At 57.5% G+C, this 16,755-nt stretch overlaps 2 protein-coding genes across 4 annotated transcripts; one reads left to right on the forward strand and one right to left on the reverse strand.

Annotated features, from left to right (window-relative positions):
- Positions 1-895: 895 nt before the first annotated feature.
- LOC147236016 (uncharacterized) lies at positions 896-5,905 on the reverse strand. 2 transcript variants are annotated; one of them, XM_086144429.1, is made up of 2 exons: positions 4,205-5,905; positions 896-2,576 (listed from the first exon to the last, which is right to left on the reverse strand). In XM_086144429.1, the coding sequence occupies exon 2, from the start codon at positions 2,566-2,568 to the stop codon at positions 1,237-1,239; it is 1,332 nt and encodes a 443-aa protein (XP_086000555.1). In that variant the 5' UTR covers positions 2,569-2,576; positions 4,205-5,905; the 3' UTR covers positions 896-1,236. The 2 variants fall into 2 exon arrangements, with proteins under 2 accessions (XP_086000555.1, XP_086000553.1); XM_086144427.1 differs by having other exon boundaries at positions 4,122-5,905.
- Positions 5,906-7,740: 1,835 nt separating this feature from the next.
- dync1li2 (dynein, cytoplasmic 1, light intermediate chain 2) lies at positions 7,741-15,240 on the forward strand. Of its 2 annotated transcripts, none has more exons than XM_086144431.1 (13): positions 7,741-7,894; positions 8,539-8,612; positions 8,917-9,033; positions 9,118-9,348; positions 11,580-11,743; positions 12,337-12,430; positions 12,511-12,646; positions 12,722-12,833; positions 12,911-12,970; positions 13,154-13,198; positions 13,321-13,435; positions 14,278-14,403; positions 14,790-15,240. In XM_086144431.1, the coding sequence occupies exons 1-13, from the start codon at positions 7,809-7,811 to the stop codon at positions 14,804-14,806; spliced, it is 1,377 nt and encodes a 458-aa protein (XP_086000557.1). In that variant the 5' UTR covers positions 7,741-7,808; the 3' UTR covers positions 14,807-15,240. The 2 variants fall into 2 exon arrangements, with proteins under 2 accessions (XP_086000557.1, XP_086000556.1); XM_086144430.1 differs by having other exon boundaries at positions 14,785-14,997.
- Positions 15,241-16,755: the final 1,515 nt, after the last annotated feature.

The following is a 16,755-nucleotide window of genomic DNA, read 5'->3' on the forward strand; positions in this document are numbered from 1 at the left end:
AAGCATTCCTGCCTTTGGTCCGGTGCTGCCAGTGTGCTGCGTACTGATGAGCTACCGTGTGTGTGTGTGTGTGTGTGTGTGTGTGTGTGTGTGTGTGTGCAGGTTTGGGAGGGGGGTGGGGGGGTATAAAAGGCTAGTGTTTGCCCAGTCATGACACGCAGGCTGCTGTGCAGCCACCACAATATTTGCCTTGTGAGCAGACCTGCAGGACGTTGATCCAGAATCACTGACCCCGGGGGGGCAGATGGGAGGGGCAGGAAGGATCGGAGAGGGGTATGAAAGACAGGAGCGGGCCGAGAAGGCCAGGGGTAAGAAGGAGAGGGGTGGGGTAAGAAGGAAGTGTGACATGAAGGATCTATGCGGGGTATGAAAGGGGCGGGACATGAAAGAGGGCGGGGCAAGAAGGATCCGAGAAGGGCATTAAAGGAGCGGGGCATGAAAGGGGCGGGGCAAGAAGGATCTGAGAAGGGCGTTAGGGGGCGGGGCATTAAAGGGGGCGGGGCAAGAAGGATCTGAGAAGGGCGTTAGGGGGCGGGGCATTAGAGGGGCGGGGCATGAAAGACCTGAAGAGGACATGGAGGATCAGAGGAGCCCAGAAAAGGGGCGGGGCATGAAGGACACCAGAGGGGCATGAAGGACACCAGAGGGGCAGGACGGACCGGAGGGGGTGCAGATAGGAGAGGGGCAAGAAGTTTAGAGATGTGAAGGATCTGGGTGGGGCAGGAAGGGGTGGGAGAAGAAAAGGGGCGGGGCATGAAGTACTAAGTAGGGCACAAAGGGGGCGGGGCTACTGGTGGTTGATACCTGGAGGGGGCATCTGAAGGTTAGGACCTGGTGACCTTCAGAGAGGGGGGCTATCTGAGAGAAGACATGAAGGAGACAGGAGGGCCGGGGGGGCGGCTATAAGAATTTCTCTTTATTCTCTATGAAGAACAATCAGCTGGGCGGAGAAGCTCTCGCCGGCAGCAGCTACAAAAAGGCCCGAGCAGCTGCAGGTCTCTGCAGGAGGAGGAGGACCCGGTCCAGGATCCATCAGAGATCCGGGCGCCGTCCGGTTCGCGTCATCGCTCGGCTGCGGCCTCAACGTCCTCCGCCCTCGACGTCCCACCCCGGAGACCCTCCCTCTGCCCGCGTCGCCGTGGCGGCGTCGCCCGAAGACCTCGCCGTGTGCGTGTGACGTCCCGGTGGAGAAGATCCACGCCGCCCCTCCCCTCCCCTCCCCCCCCCCCCCCCCGCTCAGACCGCCTGGGTGAGCTCCGCCCCCAGAGACCCCACCAGGTCGGAGACGGCGCCGGGCGCCTCCTGGATCTCGGCGCTCAGGCTCACATCCTTTCTCAGTTCACAGTCACTCGCCGCCTCCGGCGTCTCCTCCGGAGGTTCTCCGCCGTTCACGACCTCCTGGGCGGCGTCGGGCTCGAAGCATTCTCCGTTCACCGCCGGAGCTGCAGCCGCCTGCTGCTCCTCCTCCACCTCCTCCACCTCCTGCTGAGGAGGCGGGCTTTCCACATCGCCGTTCTCCATCCTGGCCTCCTCCTCCTCCTCTTCGTCCTCCTCGGCGGCGGCCTTGGCGTCCTCGCCGGCCGCGCTGGCGTTCTCCGTCTCGGATATGACGATCTCAGGAAGCGGTTCTGCGGGCTGGGGTTCCTCTGCGGGAGGAGGAGGCTCGTCCCGGGTCTCCTCGGGGGTCAGATGTTCTGCCGCTCCAGATGCAGCTTCTACCGGCTCAGGTTCCTCTGGTTCCTCTGGTTCCTCTGGTTCCTCCTCCTCGGCCGCTGGTTCTGGTGAGACCAGCTCCAGCTTGGGCTGCGGTTCCTGCTCCGGCTCCAGCGGCAATGCTGGTTCTTCATCTTGCAGGGGTTCTGGTAGCAACTCGGGTTCTGGCTCCTGGACGGGTTCTGCCGGCGGCTCCTCTGCGGCCTCGGCCTCCACGGCGGGAGCGGGCGGCGCCGGCTCGGGCTCAGGGACAGTCTCTGGGACGGGTTCTGGCTCGGGGTCTTTGGGTTCCTCCTCAGGAACCACCTCAGGGACGTGTGTGGGTTCTACCACCACCGGCGCAGCAGGCTGGGGTTCCGGCACCGGTTCCGGTTCACTCTGCGGAGGTTCTTCTGACACCGAGGCCGGGCGTTCTGGTGCTTCTAGTGCGGGTTCCTCGGCGGGCGGCGCCGACGCCGGGGCCTCCTGGGTTTCAACCGGAGCCGGTTCCACTCCTGCAGGAGCCGCTTCCGGTTCTGGAGCAGCTTCTGTGACGGCGGCCGCTTCTTCTGGAGGAGGAACCGGCTCCGGCACCGGCTCTGGAACCGGTTCCTCTGCCTTCGGGCCGGACTCTGGCGGAGCTGCTGCGCTCGCTTCTTCTGGAGAGGCGGGTTTGGGTTCTTCTGGATCTTTCGCGGCTTCGGTCACCGCGGCCACGGCCGAGCCCACGACCTGCTCCGTCACGGCGGCGCCGCCGACCGCCGGCTCCGCCTCCGTCTCGGCCGGCGGGGCGCCGCCGTCCTCCGCGGCTCCGGGCGTCCCCTTGGGGTCGCTCACGTCGTAGCCCTTCCTCTTCCGGCTCAGCTTGCCTCCCATGGTGTCTCCTGCGGGACGAAGATGGAGAAGTGTTATTCCTCGTGGATCCTGCCCGGACTCGCGGCACGCCCGCCCGCCCGCCGCCTCGCCCGCTCTACATCCCATAATATGTCCGCAGCGAGAGCGGAGCTGCCGGGCTTCGGGGCGCAGAGGGGGAGCTCCAGGGACAGGAACCCACTCTGTCCCTCACCAGGACAAGGAGGTTCTGTCGGGGTCGGGGGGGCAGGAGGGGCAAAACACAGAGAGGCCGAGACAGAGACACGAGTGTACGAGCTCGACCACCACCAACACACAACCACACAACTACACAACTACACGACTACACAACTACACAACTACACAACTACACAACTACACAACTACACCACCAAAGACCTACAACTCCAGAGCCTCCAAGCCCACAACCTGAGCGTTGAGGAGACAAAGGAGTCAACTTTACTATGCATGGAGTACATAGAGTACATAGAGTACATAGAGTACATAGAGTACATAGAGTACTTTTTGTGTGTGTGTGTGTGTGTGTGTGTGTGTGTGTGTGTGTGTGTGTGTGGAGCAGCTGGGCGGAGATGAAGCTCCTCCTCATCTCTGCCATCAAACCCCTGGTAGAAGGAGCAGGTTTGGGGGGGAACTGAACCGACGCCCCTCCCTCGGGTGGCGCCGAGGAGGCGGAGCCACCTGACAAACTATCAGCTTTGTATTGATCGATTGGCTGATTGATTGATTGGTTGATTGACGAGGCCGTGCGGCGCAGTGTGTGTGTGTGTGTGTGTGTGTGTGGTTGTGGGTTCAAGAACTGCCCGTCATGCTGCAGAGGGGCAGTAAAGGCCAGATGCCCTGAGGGGGCATTAGAGCCCCCCCGCCTCGCTGCTATGACATCATCATCACTAGGCGGCACCAGGAAGAGCTGCATCAGCCCGCCGACCTCCGGTCCCAGGACCTGGACCTGGACCAGGACCAGGACCAGGACCTTCACTTCACATGGAGCAACAGATTGGAGGACCAGGGGGGGCGAAGACCTGCAGAGATCCAGACTGGAACCACCATGAGATCTGGTCTTTTTCCAGATGCAGGTCCAGCTGGGGGGGTGCAGGTAACAAAGGGGGTCCGGTTCTGGTCCTCAGCGGTTCTGGTCCGTCCATCACCTGGAGCACAAAGACCCGCGGCTCCGTGGGGTCCCCACGCCCCCCCCCCCGCCCCGCCCACCTCCTCGCGCAGCTGCACTGCCCCTTTTGTCCGCGAGCACGCCGCGCGCACACGACCATGTCGGAACAATGATCGTGGTCGTGCACGCGCCCGCCCCCCCCTCCACGCGCGGCTCCGTTTCCGGGACTCGCTGATTTTCCTTCTCGAGGTTTTCATTTTTTTTTCTCCCCTTTTTGAAATTTCATTTTATAGATTTTTTTTTTTTTTTTTTTTACGGTTTAAAAAAAAAACCCGCAGCGAAAAATAGAGCCTTTATTATCTCAACCTGCGAGGAAGAGGAGCAGGAGAACAATAGCTGTGGAGCAACACCGACCCCACGAACACCCACCCGCCCACCACGGTTCTCCTACCCCGGTTCTCCTGCCCAGGTTCTCCTGCTCAGGTTCTCCTGCTCAGGTTCTCCCACGAAGCGCCAGAAGCTGAAGGGTCTGACCTGGTTCGGCGGAGAAGATCCGTGTGGACAAAGGAGGTGAAGGTTCGGAGTGACAGCTGCAGATTCCGCCCCTGCGCTCCGAGGTGTAGACCGGGACTGAGGAGGAGGAGGAGGAGGAGGAAGAGGAGGAGGTGGAGAAGAAGAAGAAGAAGGAGGAGGAGGAGGTGGAGGAGGAGGAGGAGAAGCCCTCACTGGTTTCTAGACATCTGTCGCTATCACAATCCAGCCTGCCCCTCCAGTCCGCAATCTATACCCTCCCCATCTTTAACCCCTCCCCTAGCGCGCACGCGCACGCGCACACGCACGCACACCAGCCCCCGTTACAGAACAGGCCGGTTTGAACACCGTGTACGAGCTCCAGCGCTCCATCCGGCGTCCAGCAGATCAAGGATCTGGAGATCCACCGTCCAGTAACGGATGCTCAGGAGGGATTATCTGCCCCCCCATCAACTGCCCCCCCCCCCCCAGATGAATCCCTTGGAGAACCTGAGCGTGGAGGAGGTGCAGGAGGTGGAGATGTTCTCCAGCCTCCTCCGGTGTTTGGGTCGGGACATTCCTGGCTGACGTTCTGGAGGTAAACAGGCTGGGATTCATCGCAACGTCTCGCCATTTGCCCCCCTGGTGCTAATGAGACCCTGAGCCCAGGGGTCGAAGGTCAACCGCTGCCCCCCCTGTGCTGGTGGAGATCATCGTGGCCTTCTGGTGTGAACATCCATGGGGAGGTGGAGGGACAGGGATGAAGATGCAGATCTGGGCCCGCTGGAGAAGACCAGGCAGGTGGACGGGGAGCGTCTTCTGGACCTGCTTCCTGTTTCCACCCTGTAGAAGGTCCAGATCTTCTCTTTCCTCCTCGTCCTCCAGCTCTCAGGACACGCCGTCCTGTTGGTGTGCGTGGATGCGTGGGGGCGCAGCGCCCTCTGCCGGCGGAGAGCGCTCACTGCAGCGGAGCCGCGGGGTGACGCCGGCACCGGAAACACCCCTCCGACGGAGTGACGACACCGGAAGTCTGATTGGAGGAGCCTCCCTACAGACCGGAAGCAGAAACGAGAGGACATGTAACTCGACAAGCGATCAGTTCAGCGATCCATCACTGCTCTCCATGTTCTCCTTCAGCCAATCAGCCGCCCCCGTCCAACCCTCTCCTCTCAACTTCCTGTCCTCCATCCATGGATCTTCTCTCTGGTCCTCCTCTGAATTCCACTTCCAGCCTCCGTGTCCGTCTACACAGATCTTCTGCTTCTCCTTTTCCCTTCAGGGTCTCCACAGCCAATCCACCTTCTCCATCAAACCCTTCTCTCTGGATCCTCCTCTCTCACACCAACTACCTTCATATCCTCTCTCACCACGTCCACCAATCTTCTCTTTGGTCTTCCTCTAGATCCCCTCCTCTGTCCATGACCCAACCATCTCAGTCTGGCTTCTCTGACCTTCTCTCTAAAACATCTAACATGTGCTGTTCCTCTGATGGACTCATTTCTGATCCTCTCCATCCTGGTCACTCCCAAAGAGAACCTCAACATCTCCATCTCTGCAACCTCTAGTTCTCCCTCCTGTCTTTTTGTCATCATAACTGTTTCTAGTCCAAACATCATCGCTGGTCTCGCCAGTGTCTCCTCCACCTTTCCTTTCCTTCTGGCTGATGTTGCTTCTATCTCTTCATACCCCTGACACTTTTCTCCACCCATTCCAACCTGCTTGGACCCGTCTCTTCTCCACACTCTCCTACGCTCTGGACTGTTGACCCCAAGTACCTGAAATCCTCCAGCTTCTTGATCTCCACGCCCTGTAGCCTCACCGTTCCACCTGAGTTCCTCTCGTTCACACACATATATTCTGTCTTGCTGTGACTAACTTTCATTCCTCTCCTTTCCAGAGCATACCTCCACCTCTCTTGATGCTCCTCAACCTGTTCTCTGCTCTCACTACAGATCACAATGTCATCTGCAAACATCATGGTCCATGGAGATTCCCGTCTAACCTCATCTGTCAGCCTGTCCATCACCGCTGCAATCAAGAAGGGGCTCAGAGCTGAGCATGATGGAGTCCCACCGCCAGCTTGAACTTCTCTGTTACCCCTACAGCACACAGCACCACTGTCTCAGAGTGAGCATACATGTCCTGCGCCAGTCTAACACCCTCCAGACTTCCACATACAGTACCAGAGTTCCTCTCTCTGCAACCTATCGAATGCTTTTTCCAGGCCTCTTCCTCTCTATGTATATATATAAATGTAAACATATGTGCGTGTGTTTCCATAACTCCATTAAATCATTCCTTCCTTCCTGCTTCAATGTTTCTTTCTAGCTCGCATCTTCTCTGGTTTTCATCCGGGGGTGAATGTTGCCATCTAGTGGCGAGTTTCCATTTGACACCAATGTAGATGTCCACACGCACTGACCGCGTCACGCACGACTGGCGTGGGTTCCGTCCACATGAGAAGCTGTAAAGCTGAACTGAAAACAATGCGGATAATTAGATGCTATCAAGTCTTGTAGGTCGTTCAGTCTGAGGGAAATCAAGGAGGTGGAAGACGAGCTGCTCCATCTGCTGCCCCAGAGCGTGGAGAACACACATCTTCAGACAATCAAACCACTGATGGTCGGAGAAGATCCAGCAGGAGATCCAGGAGGAGATCCAGGAGATGATCCAGGAGATGATCCAGGAGATGATCCAGGAGGAGATCCTGGAGGAGATCCAGGAGGAGATAAGATAAGATAAGATAAGATAAGATAAGATAAGATAAGATAAGATAAGATAAGATATCAACAACAACAGGTATAACAATGGACAACATGAAGGAACAGTGAGAGTGAAAAATACTCAACCAGAACTAAACAACAATATATATGGAGAGGCAAATCCAAACCCTGGAGAAGACAAGAAAGATGATCCTGGAGAGGATCGGAGAGAAGATCCAGGAGAAGATTCTGGACAAGATCCAGGAAAAGATCCAGGAGAAGATTCCGGAAAAGATTCTGGACAAGATCCAGGAAAAGATCCAGGAGAAGATCCAGGAGAAGATCCAGGAGAAGATCTGAGAGACGATCCAGAAGAAGATCCAGGAGAAGATCTGAGAGGAGATCTGAGAGACGATCCAGAAGAAGATCCAGGAGAAGATCTGAGAGAAGATCTGAGAGAAGATCCCAGAGAAGATCGCTGAGAAGATCTAAGAGAAGATCCAGAAGAAGACTCTGGAGAAGATCCAGGAGAAGATCCAGGAGAGGATCCAGGAGAAGATCCAGGAGAAGATCCAGGAGAGGATCCAGGAGAAGATCCAGGAGAAGACCCAGGAGAAGATCCTGGAGAGGATCCCTAAGAAGATCTGAGAGAAGACCCAGGCGAAGATTCTGGAGAAGATCCAGGAGAACATACAGAAGATCCAGGAGAAGATCCAGGAGAAGATACAGGAGATCCTCAGCGGACCTGCTCCCACACTTGCGCTCCGTCCGAGTGTGTCCACGGCCAGGCGGGGCGCTGAGGGTCCCGCCGGTGCGCGCCGGTGCTTGAATGCAGCGCACCCCGGGCGCCTCGGAGGGGGCGGAGCTTAGCGGCGCTTAGCGGCGGCCAAGCGGCGCGGCCTCGCCTTTGTGGTCGCAGAGAGAAGATGGCTCCCGTTCTGGAGAAACAGCTCCCGGGCGCCGCCGGGACCGGCGACAACAGCGTCGAGGAGGAAGAAGGGCTCAATTTATGGCAAGTTCGGCGTCCTTCCCGGCGAGCCGACGCTCCTCGGGCCCGGCTCGGGAGCGGTTGGAGCGGGGCGGTTCTGCTTTGTCACGGCCGGTAGCTTCTCAGTCACCACCGGCCCGGCTAGCAGGAACATTAGCCGGGGACGAACTGGGCGGTCAGCCCGATAATGTTACCGCCCGCCCGCCCGCTCGACTCGGTTATTCCCGGTTCACCGACCCGCGGGGCGTCTCCCGGTTACTCTCCCCGCCGCGGTGGTGGGTTAATGTGGGATTATCTAACTCGCTCCGCCGGCGAATTATCCGGATTGACAGTTCAGAGCAGACAACCGCTAAGCTAGGCGCTGGCGTCCGTAACGTAAACGGGACGCGTCAAGCTAGCGGGGGCGTTGAAGCTAACCACCGCCACCGGGACACCCGCGGCCCCCCGGGGGGAACCGGCCGGGGCTCGGCCGCGGTTACCGGGTCTTTGAGGGGGAGTAACTTCCGCGGGTTCACCCCGAGAGCCGGTGGCGGTCCGTTGGGATGACTTGTCATTTCCTGAGTCTGTTTTGGACCGCGGGTAGCGTTCAGCCAGGCGGGGCATCCGGAGCCCCGGGCCCGGGCCGGGGTGCATCCTCTCCCCCGGTAATGTGACTCGTGTTCCCGCAGGACCTCCATACTGAGCGAGGTGTCAACGCGGTCCAGTTCCAAGCTGCCATCCGGAAAACACATCCTGGTCTTCGGTGAGTGTGTTTTCGGGGATGGGACCCCCAGACTGCACCAAGTCACGCAAAACAACCCTCTACTGCTTTATGTTCGCCCTGTGTTTCTGCTACTAGCAGATGTTTTTAATAGAAACAGCACAATAACAGACACACGTTGTGTCAGACAGTGTGTAATTTGCTTTGTTTTGTTTTGGATTGCATAACTGCAATGCTGAAGTTTGGAAAAGCACGTCTGCAGCCTCTGATGTCTTAACATGAATGGCGCTTAGACGCTTCCCAGGGTGTGTGTGTGTGTGTGTGCTGATGGACATCTCCTTCGCAGGTGAGGATGGATCTGGAAAGACCTCGCTCATGTCCAAGCTTCAAGGAGCTGAACACAACAAGAAAGGGAGGGGGCTGGAGTACCTTTACTTAAACGTTCACGATGAAGACAGAGACGGTGAGCTCCGGCACCTCGTTCTCGTTGTTTGACCGGCATTTCCTTCAAAGCGCGCTCAGCCGGTTCTCCGGTTTCCCTGTGCAGACCTCACCAGATGTAACGTATGGATCCTGGACGGAGACCTGTACCACAAAGGCCTGCTCAAGTTTGCCGTCTCGGCGCAGTCGCTGCACGATTGCCTAGCTGTGTTCGTCGCGGATATGTCACGGCCCTGGACCATCATGGAGTCCCTGCAGAAGTGGGCTAGTGTGCTACGTGACCACCTGGACAAGCTGAAGGTCCCTCCCGAGGACATGAGGGAGATGGAGCAAAACAGTAAGTGACGGCCAGCTGGAAGTCCTCGCACGGTGGAGGAGAGAGGGGTTTGGGCGCAGCGCTCCGGGGAAGGCGCTGTGACATTCCCCGTCGTCATGGATGTTTCTGGGTCGTCACCAGAGAGGCCCATGATCCTCAGCTGTGTGCTCTGGCCACGGGCCAGTTCTACCCATCAATGAGTGTGATGCCTTCAGGCGCCGTCCTCCTGTTAATTTTAGAACGTGGGACGTCTCGCGCTTGTGAAGAGGACCTTTGTGTGAGAGAAGAGTGTTTCTCCCCGGACAAGATTGCTGAGCCTGCAGGCGCGTACGGTGCGCTTCAATCTGCAGGTTGCTTCAATCTGAACCCGCTTTGCTCTCCGTCCTCACCTGAAACCTGTGCTCGATGTCGGCGTGGATCTGGACGTGGGACGTCCCAGACGTATGCGGCGCTTTAAAAGCCCGTCCCTCGTGGTGTGTGTGTGTGTGGAGACTCACAGGTTCTCACTGAGCTTTGTGTCTGAAGCTCATACCTGCTACTTTGAAAAAGAAACCCCAGAAGTCGTTTCTCACGACCAGCCTTTGGCTCACCTGAGGCCTAGGGTATGGGGTACGGGTGGGGGGGCTGCTAGAGAACCCGGTGAAGAACCCACATGGGCTCGGGGAGAACATGGAGGACCTCCCTCACCATGAGCTGCCACATCATGCTAGCTTTGTATTCCAGCTGCACAGAATGCCTACATGTCCCATGATGCACTGCCCTTTTGTTTACCCCACTAAACAATACCACGTCCATTTTTGCAGTTTACCACATTGCAATCTTGTCATACAAGCCCAGTCTCCTCCTCCTCCTCCTCCTCCTCCTCCTCCTCCTCCTCCTCCTCCTCCTCCTCCTCCTGACTGTCCAGACTTGAAATCCAAGCCTAAGTAGCCTGTAATTATTCTGCAACGCCTCCTTTGCCTCTGAATGATGGCATACTGTCAGAAGGGGAACTGATTCTTCAGGTTTTGCCTGTAAGAAGAAGAACTCTCGTCTACATTTCAGATTTCTTCTGGCCCCGGAAGTATCCACTTCCTTCCTTCCTTCCTTCCTTCCCAGAGTATGCTCTCCGGCCCTGGGTTTGATCCAGGCGTGTCAGCGGTGATGTCACCTCACCGAGACCCTCTGGAAGCTTCTCTGTGGCTTCCACCCAGTGACTCTTGCAGCCGTCTTGCATCATCGGCTCCTCCTCCTGGGCTGGACCTTCCTCCCCGGCTGGAGTTTCCTCAAGTCTCCAGAAGGGAGCGAGAGAGGACTCGCCTTCTTCAAACCACTAAAAGTCTTCTGTTTTTTTTTTTTTTATTGCAGTGCCAGATTAAGATATGACAGGTTATTTTATATTCCGAGCAGCAGTGCAAAGTCTGTTTGTGTGTGTGGGCGGTTTGATGTTCCTCAATCAGACCACATCTCCTGTTTCCACTGTGAGTAAGCCTGGGGGAGCTGACATGATGATCCTCAACGCCGACAACACTGCTCCGAACTGCAGCTCCTTCAGACGGCGGCTTCGTATAATCTCATGTTGGAGAAGCGTTTGCTCTCTGATGTTTTTAAAAGTGGATCAGAATAACTGGCGGTTTTGCTCCGTGTTCTAAATCCCACGTGTCCAAGCAAAGGAACTGGCTTGCAGTCAATCTGGCTTAGTGGACTGTCCCTGCATTCCTGAAGCTCCCCAGGAAGTGGGCCAAAGCTTCCTGCGTCTAAGACCCCCCCGACACACACACAAACACACACACACACACACACACACACACACACACACACAGTTAGAGCGGAAAAGCTCTTTTTTTTTTTTTTTAGAATAATGAAGAGAGTTTTAGAGCCCGAGTCATTTGCAGGCACTGAGAGCCATCTGAAGGGTGTTGGATCTCAGGAGGTCTCTGCTGAGTCGGACCGGCCCGTCGATCGACAGGACGCCGATCGATCAGCTGCGGTCCCGTATCTTTGATCGGCATGTAATCTCACGTCACTGGGTTTCTTGCCTTATTTCTGAAATGCCTCGCTGTCATCAGATGATTCTAGTTCCAGATGTTTCCCGTAAAGCCCGTTCAGACGCAGACCTCCACGCAGGTCCGTGCTTCGACGGCGCCCGGCTCCGAGTGGACGCCGTCCAGGGCCGAGAAGATGAAGTCCTCACGGCGTGAGGGCCGCACCCGGCGCCGTCTTCAAGGGGTCTCCGGGCGGCAGCTAAACCCCCTCCCTTCTCTGTCCTCCAGTGGTCAAGGCCTTCCAAGAGTACGCCGAACCCGAGGAGGCCACGCCCACCTCGCCGCAGAGACGGGCCCAGACGGCGGGGGAGGAGGAGGCGGTGGTGCTGCCCCTGGCCGAGGGCACCCTCACGCACAACCTGGGCATTCCAGTGCTAATAGTTTGCACAAAGGTCAGTACCTGCTACCACACCGGGCTCTTTTGGTCACGGCGTCCTGGTCCAGTTTTCTCTTCGACAGCCAGCAGAGACCGGCTCAGGAAGCCCTGGCTCCGGGGCCGAGGGCTCAGAGGTGTCCTCGCTGCAGCTCTGGGCTTCTCATAAAGACGCTGCAGAGCCCTTTCAGTTTGGCCCCAAACATCCCTCTCCTCCTGCCTTCAGCGGAGGTTTGCTCAGACCGGCCCTCGCCAACCACTTTGTTCCCGCTCGGATTCGGGCCGGGACCGCGAGGAGCGCCGAGGCGCTGGGATATCTTCCGCACCATCTCCCCCTCTGCTCCGTCAGAAAGCCGCCATTATTCCCGCCCGTCGGCCCCCCGGGCCGGAACGGGGCGTCGTCGTCAGCAGAGCTTCATGTGCTCGAGATGTTCAATGTGTCTTTCTTCTGTGCGCTGCCTCCATGTGACCTTCACCACGCTCTCCGACACGCACGTCTCCGTCGGTTCAGGAATGGCTGGAACGAGAAATTGGCCGCGGTACTTTGTTATCCCAGAGGGGGGCAGTAAAGGGAGGGTGGACTGACCCGTCTTCTTCTCTCTGGCTCTGCAGTGCGACGCCATCAGCGTCCTGGAGAAGGAGCACGACTTCAGAGAGGAGCACTTCGACTTCATCCAGTCCCACATCCGGAGGTTCAGCCTGAAGTGTATCCTTGTATCAGGGTCTTCGTCCGCCGCCCCGAAACCCCGCCGCCGTTAAACCTTCTCCTTGACCCGGAGGAACCAGATGGAGCGGGCCTGATCTACACCTCCGTCAAGGAAGAGAAGAACCTGGACCTGTTCTACAAATATGTTTTCCATAAGATCTATGACTTCCAGTTCACCACGCCGGCCCTGGTGGTGGAGAAGGATGCCGTGTTCATGTAGGTGCAGCTCCCGCTGGGCTCGGGCCGCCGCGTGATGTTCCAGCCTCACGTTCCGCTCGTGTCTCCCCGCAGTCCGTCCGGATGGGACAACGAGAAGAAAATTGGGATTTTGCACGAAAACTTCACGACGGTCCGAGCCGAGGACCCGTTCGAAGACTTCATCATCAACCCTCCCACGAGGAAGGTAGGCGTCGCCGCCGAGAGGCCCGCGCGCAGGCTCCTCCTCCTCCCGCCGTCAACGCGTTGTTTCTCCTCCCGCAGCTGGTCCACGACAAGGAGATCAGCGCAGAAGACGAGCAGGTGTTCCTCATGAAGCAACAGGTGGGTCTTCCTCAGCCCCTTCCACCTTCCACGGACATCACGTTGATGTAAAGGAGCTCGGGCGAGGTTTGCGGAGCGAGTGAAGGAACCCAGATGTTCTCCTGAGGATGGAGAGCTGAGGAGGAAGCTGGAAGGATGAATCTTCTCTGAATGAGCCTCTCTTATTTTTTTTCTCACCACCAGTCATTGTTAGCGAAGCAGCCGGCCACGCCCACCAGAGGAGCCACCGTGAGTCCACATTGTGTGTGTGTGTGTGTGTGTGTGTGTGTGTGTGTGTGTGCGCGTGTGTGTGTGTGTGTGCATGAGCGTGTGTGTGTCTCACTCTTGGTCTTTGTGTTCCTTCTTCTCAGGAGTCTCCTGGACGGACGTCCTCCGGCTCGCCCAGGCCCGCGGGCCGTGCCGGCCAGCCCAGCGTGACCAGCTCACCGATGACGGCCGTGAAGAAGCCCGACCCCAACATGAAAGGTAGTCGTCAGCGGCGCCTCTTCAGGGCTTCTTGGGACCTTCTCGTCTGCCGGAGCAGGTCTCCAGGCTTCGGTCGCTGGTGTTTATGGGCTCCATAGCGCCGCCCAGAGGCAAGGATGGCGTTACGGCCGTCGTCATCGGGGTGATTTGAATTTCTCCGCCCTCCTCGATCACCTCCTCTGGAGTGAGACGGGTTCAAGCTGCCCTCAGAGGTTTGTGGACCTGGGAGGAGGAGAAGCAGCGCCCAGGAGCCCTGACACAGGGCTTCCATGTCCTGGAGAACCTTTTCTAGTCATGACAAATGTAAAAAGAGTCTCAAAGTGGTCCTGGAAAGTTGTTCTGCGTCCCTGCCAGCGAGCCAACACACTCGGGTTAGAGGTTGTGTTTGAGTGTCCCTGATGTCCCGCCGTCTTGGCGGGAGGCTTTGAGTCACGGCAAAAAAACGCCCCATGTGACTCCAGCAGCCAATCAGATCGGCCCCCTAAGCGGGAACATTCTCCGGTTCCCGCGGAGCGTCAGCTTCCAGAGAGCTGAAGCTCTCCAGGAAAGAGAACCGCCGCCACTTCTGGCTGCTAATGTTAGCATAAATGAATTCATTAGCATAACAACTCTCAATCTTTATTTTGCAACTTTTAAACAAGTCTGAAGTGACTTCTTTGACATGGTCTGCCTCTGGGGGTGGAAGAGGAGCAAACCTATGGAAGCCGTTTGTAAACGTACAACTAGAAACAAATTGTTCTGCTATAATGGTGGGCGGAGTCCCGTCCGTCCCCCCTAAACCTTCTGCACGCCTCCCCGTCCCGTTGAACCCCGGCTGACCCGCCGCCGCTTCTCCTCCGCAGCGGGCGCCGCCAATGAGGGAGTGCTGGCCAACTTCTTCAACAGTCTGCTGAGTAAAAAGACGGGGTCCCCGGGGAGCCCCGGAGCCGGAGCCGTGGGAGCCGGAGTCCAGGGCTCTGCCAAGAAAGGTACGGTGTCCGGCCTAAGCAAGGTGGGGGAGGGCGTGGAGGTTTATCTCCGCAGGAGAAGAAGATGGTCTCCTCTGACCCAAGGAACCGGCAGGCCTGTATCCACCAAACATCTCCCCCATCATCCTGTCCTCCTGCCCGAACTCCCCTCACTCGCTAACCACCGTGTTCGGCGTCGTGCCTTTCCCCCCCTCCTACGCATGACTTCCTGTCACCGCGATGTGGTGAATTGTATTTGCATGTACGCGACCAGTTGCTAACGTCCAGCATGGAGGCGAGCCGCCATCCCGCCATCCCGCCGCCGGGCCTCGGAGAGCCGCCATTGAAGCAGACGCTACAGGAGATTACGTTTGGGCTTTTGTTTCCTGTGTGTTTCCCAAGGGCAGAAGCCGGGTTTGACTGACGTCCAGGCCGAGCTGGACAGGATGTCTCGCAAGCAAGACCCCGTGGTTTCAGCTAACAACATATCACCGCCGACAGAGAACGAAGCGTGAAGGCATGGAGACAGCTGCGTCGTCCGCCACCTTAATAACCCTCTGGAAAATCACTTGTACATGTGAGCGCTCAAAGAAAAACTTAAAAGACCAAACCCCCCCCCCCGTGTTCATATCCGTCAGCACGCTCTGTTTTTGTCTCGGACCCGTCTCGGAGGCGTCCCCCCTCCTCCTCCCGTCCGCCCGCCGTCACAAGAGATGCGGGTGAAGTTCGTCCGTGGGGTCGCAGCTCCGGCTTCGCTACGGAAGGATTTAGCTTTGCCATCGGAAAACCATCGGAAGATACTCAAAGAGGTGTTTGGAAGCGTGCCGGACGGAAAGAAAGCGTGTGCTCGGATGTGTCGATACCTCCCTCCTCCTCTTCATGTTATCCTGGCGTGCCGTCGGTCGGCTGGAGGAAGCTCCCGGCTGCTCGCCGCCGCGCCGGAATCTGTAAATACCCTGAAAAAACAACCTCCAGCTTTTAATTTTGATGTACAACTTGCAGCTTCTGTCCAAATTGTGAAGGAGCAGGCTTATTTGAATAACGGCGGGGGCCGCGGCGCTCGCTTCTTCTGCTCCAGGCTCGTATTGGCTTGGGTTTTGTTTTTGTTTTTGGGGTGGTGGGGGTGGTGGGGGTGGTGGGGGTGGTACTCCCAAGTGCCTCGCACAGGTCCACAGCCGGGGGTCTGGTTCATGTCCCACTAATTTATTTCTCTGAGGTTGATGTGTAGATGTGCACGGTGCACCAAGCCTGCAACCTGGGGGGGGGGGGGGGGGGGATTGATACTAACAAACCACTCCAGACCACTACCACTAAAAGCACACACACACACACACACACACGCATACACAGACACACACATTCACAAAGAAGCATTTACATATACCTGCACACACATACACAAAGACGCATACATACACAAAGAAGCATGCACAAATACAAGCTCACACACACACACACACACTCGACGGTTTTGCTGTGGTTGGAGTGTGTGTGGCAGGACTAAGACTGCAGCCTCCTCTTCCTCCTCCACATCTCCACATCTCCTTGTAGGTCCCGTCATCCTTTCTGCTCAAACGTTCCCCGTAGGTGTAGCTTCAGCCCCGCGTCCCTGTAAGAACCTCCGTGGTTCTTCTCACTCTTCCTTCTCCTCCGGGGTCTCGGTGACCTGAAGACACTCTTTGCCTTAGACGTCCATCCGACCAGTCCCCCTCCCAGACCACCATATCAGACCACCCTTCAGGAGAGGTGCTGGTCCGGGGCGGCCGTGGCCCGAACCCAAGGAGGGTTCCGGGTCCTCGGAGCTTGTCCCCGAGCACCTCCACGTCCTGATGCCTTACTCAGCTTCAGGAGGACACACTGTCCTCCTCCTCATCCCTCAGACACCTGTCTCCAAACTCCTGAACCAATCCAGAGCCTTAGAGTTGTGTTTTTTCTTTTCCCTGGGTTCCGCTCCCCTTCCAGACCCGGTTTGGTTCTGTTCTACCCAGATCCCGGACACCGGAACCCGTCTTCCCTTCCCAGGACCCAGAACCTCGGACGTAAACCCTCCCCGCATCTGCTGCTCCGGTTTTAGGTGTATTAAACTGGAACCGTCAGCCGTCCTGGTGTGACGAGGCCCCCCCACCGACCCATCAGGACCAGAACCTGGAGGAGATCTTCCCCAGGGGAGAAGATCTCCTCCAGGGAGACCAGTCCTGTTAGCATCTTCGCTAATTGTGTGCTTAATGCTAATCCTACACTAAGGCGTCATCAGACCCGATCAGAGGCTTCGGGAGGAACCCCGACCCTGACCCCCCCCCCCCCCCCCCCCCCCCAACCCTTCCAGACCCAGTTTAGTCCCCGACCCCCCCCGGGTTCTGCACTTGCACTTGT

The sequence above is a fragment of the Fistularia commersonii genome, chromosome 3, assembly GCF_037954325.1.
Source record: "Fistularia commersonii isolate RoL2024-O1a breed Wild chromosome 3, RoL_Fcom_v1.0, whole genome shotgun sequence".
Classification (NCBI taxonomy): Eukaryota; Metazoa; Chordata; class Actinopteri; order Syngnathiformes; family Fistulariidae; genus Fistularia; species Fistularia commersonii.

Excerpts from the sequence above, each read along its gene's own strand:
- dync1li2 (XM_086144430.1), top strand. The coding sequence starts at position 7,809 with ATGGCTCCCGTTCTGGAGAAACAGCTCCCGGGCGCCGCCGGGACCGGC. Across the intron at positions 8,613-8,916 it reads AAAACACATCCTGGTCTTCG|GTGAGGATGGATCTGGAAAG; the intron begins GTGAGTGTGTTT and ends TCTCCTTCGCAG. Across the intron at positions 12,431-12,510 it reads CCGGAGGTTCAGCCTGAAGT|ATGGAGCGGGCCTGATCTAC; the intron begins GTATCCTTGTAT and ends CGGAGGAACCAG.
- LOC147236016 (XM_086144429.1), bottom strand. The coding sequence starts at position 2,568 with ATGGGAGGCAAGCTGAGCCGGAAGAGGAAGGGCTACGACGTGAGCGAC.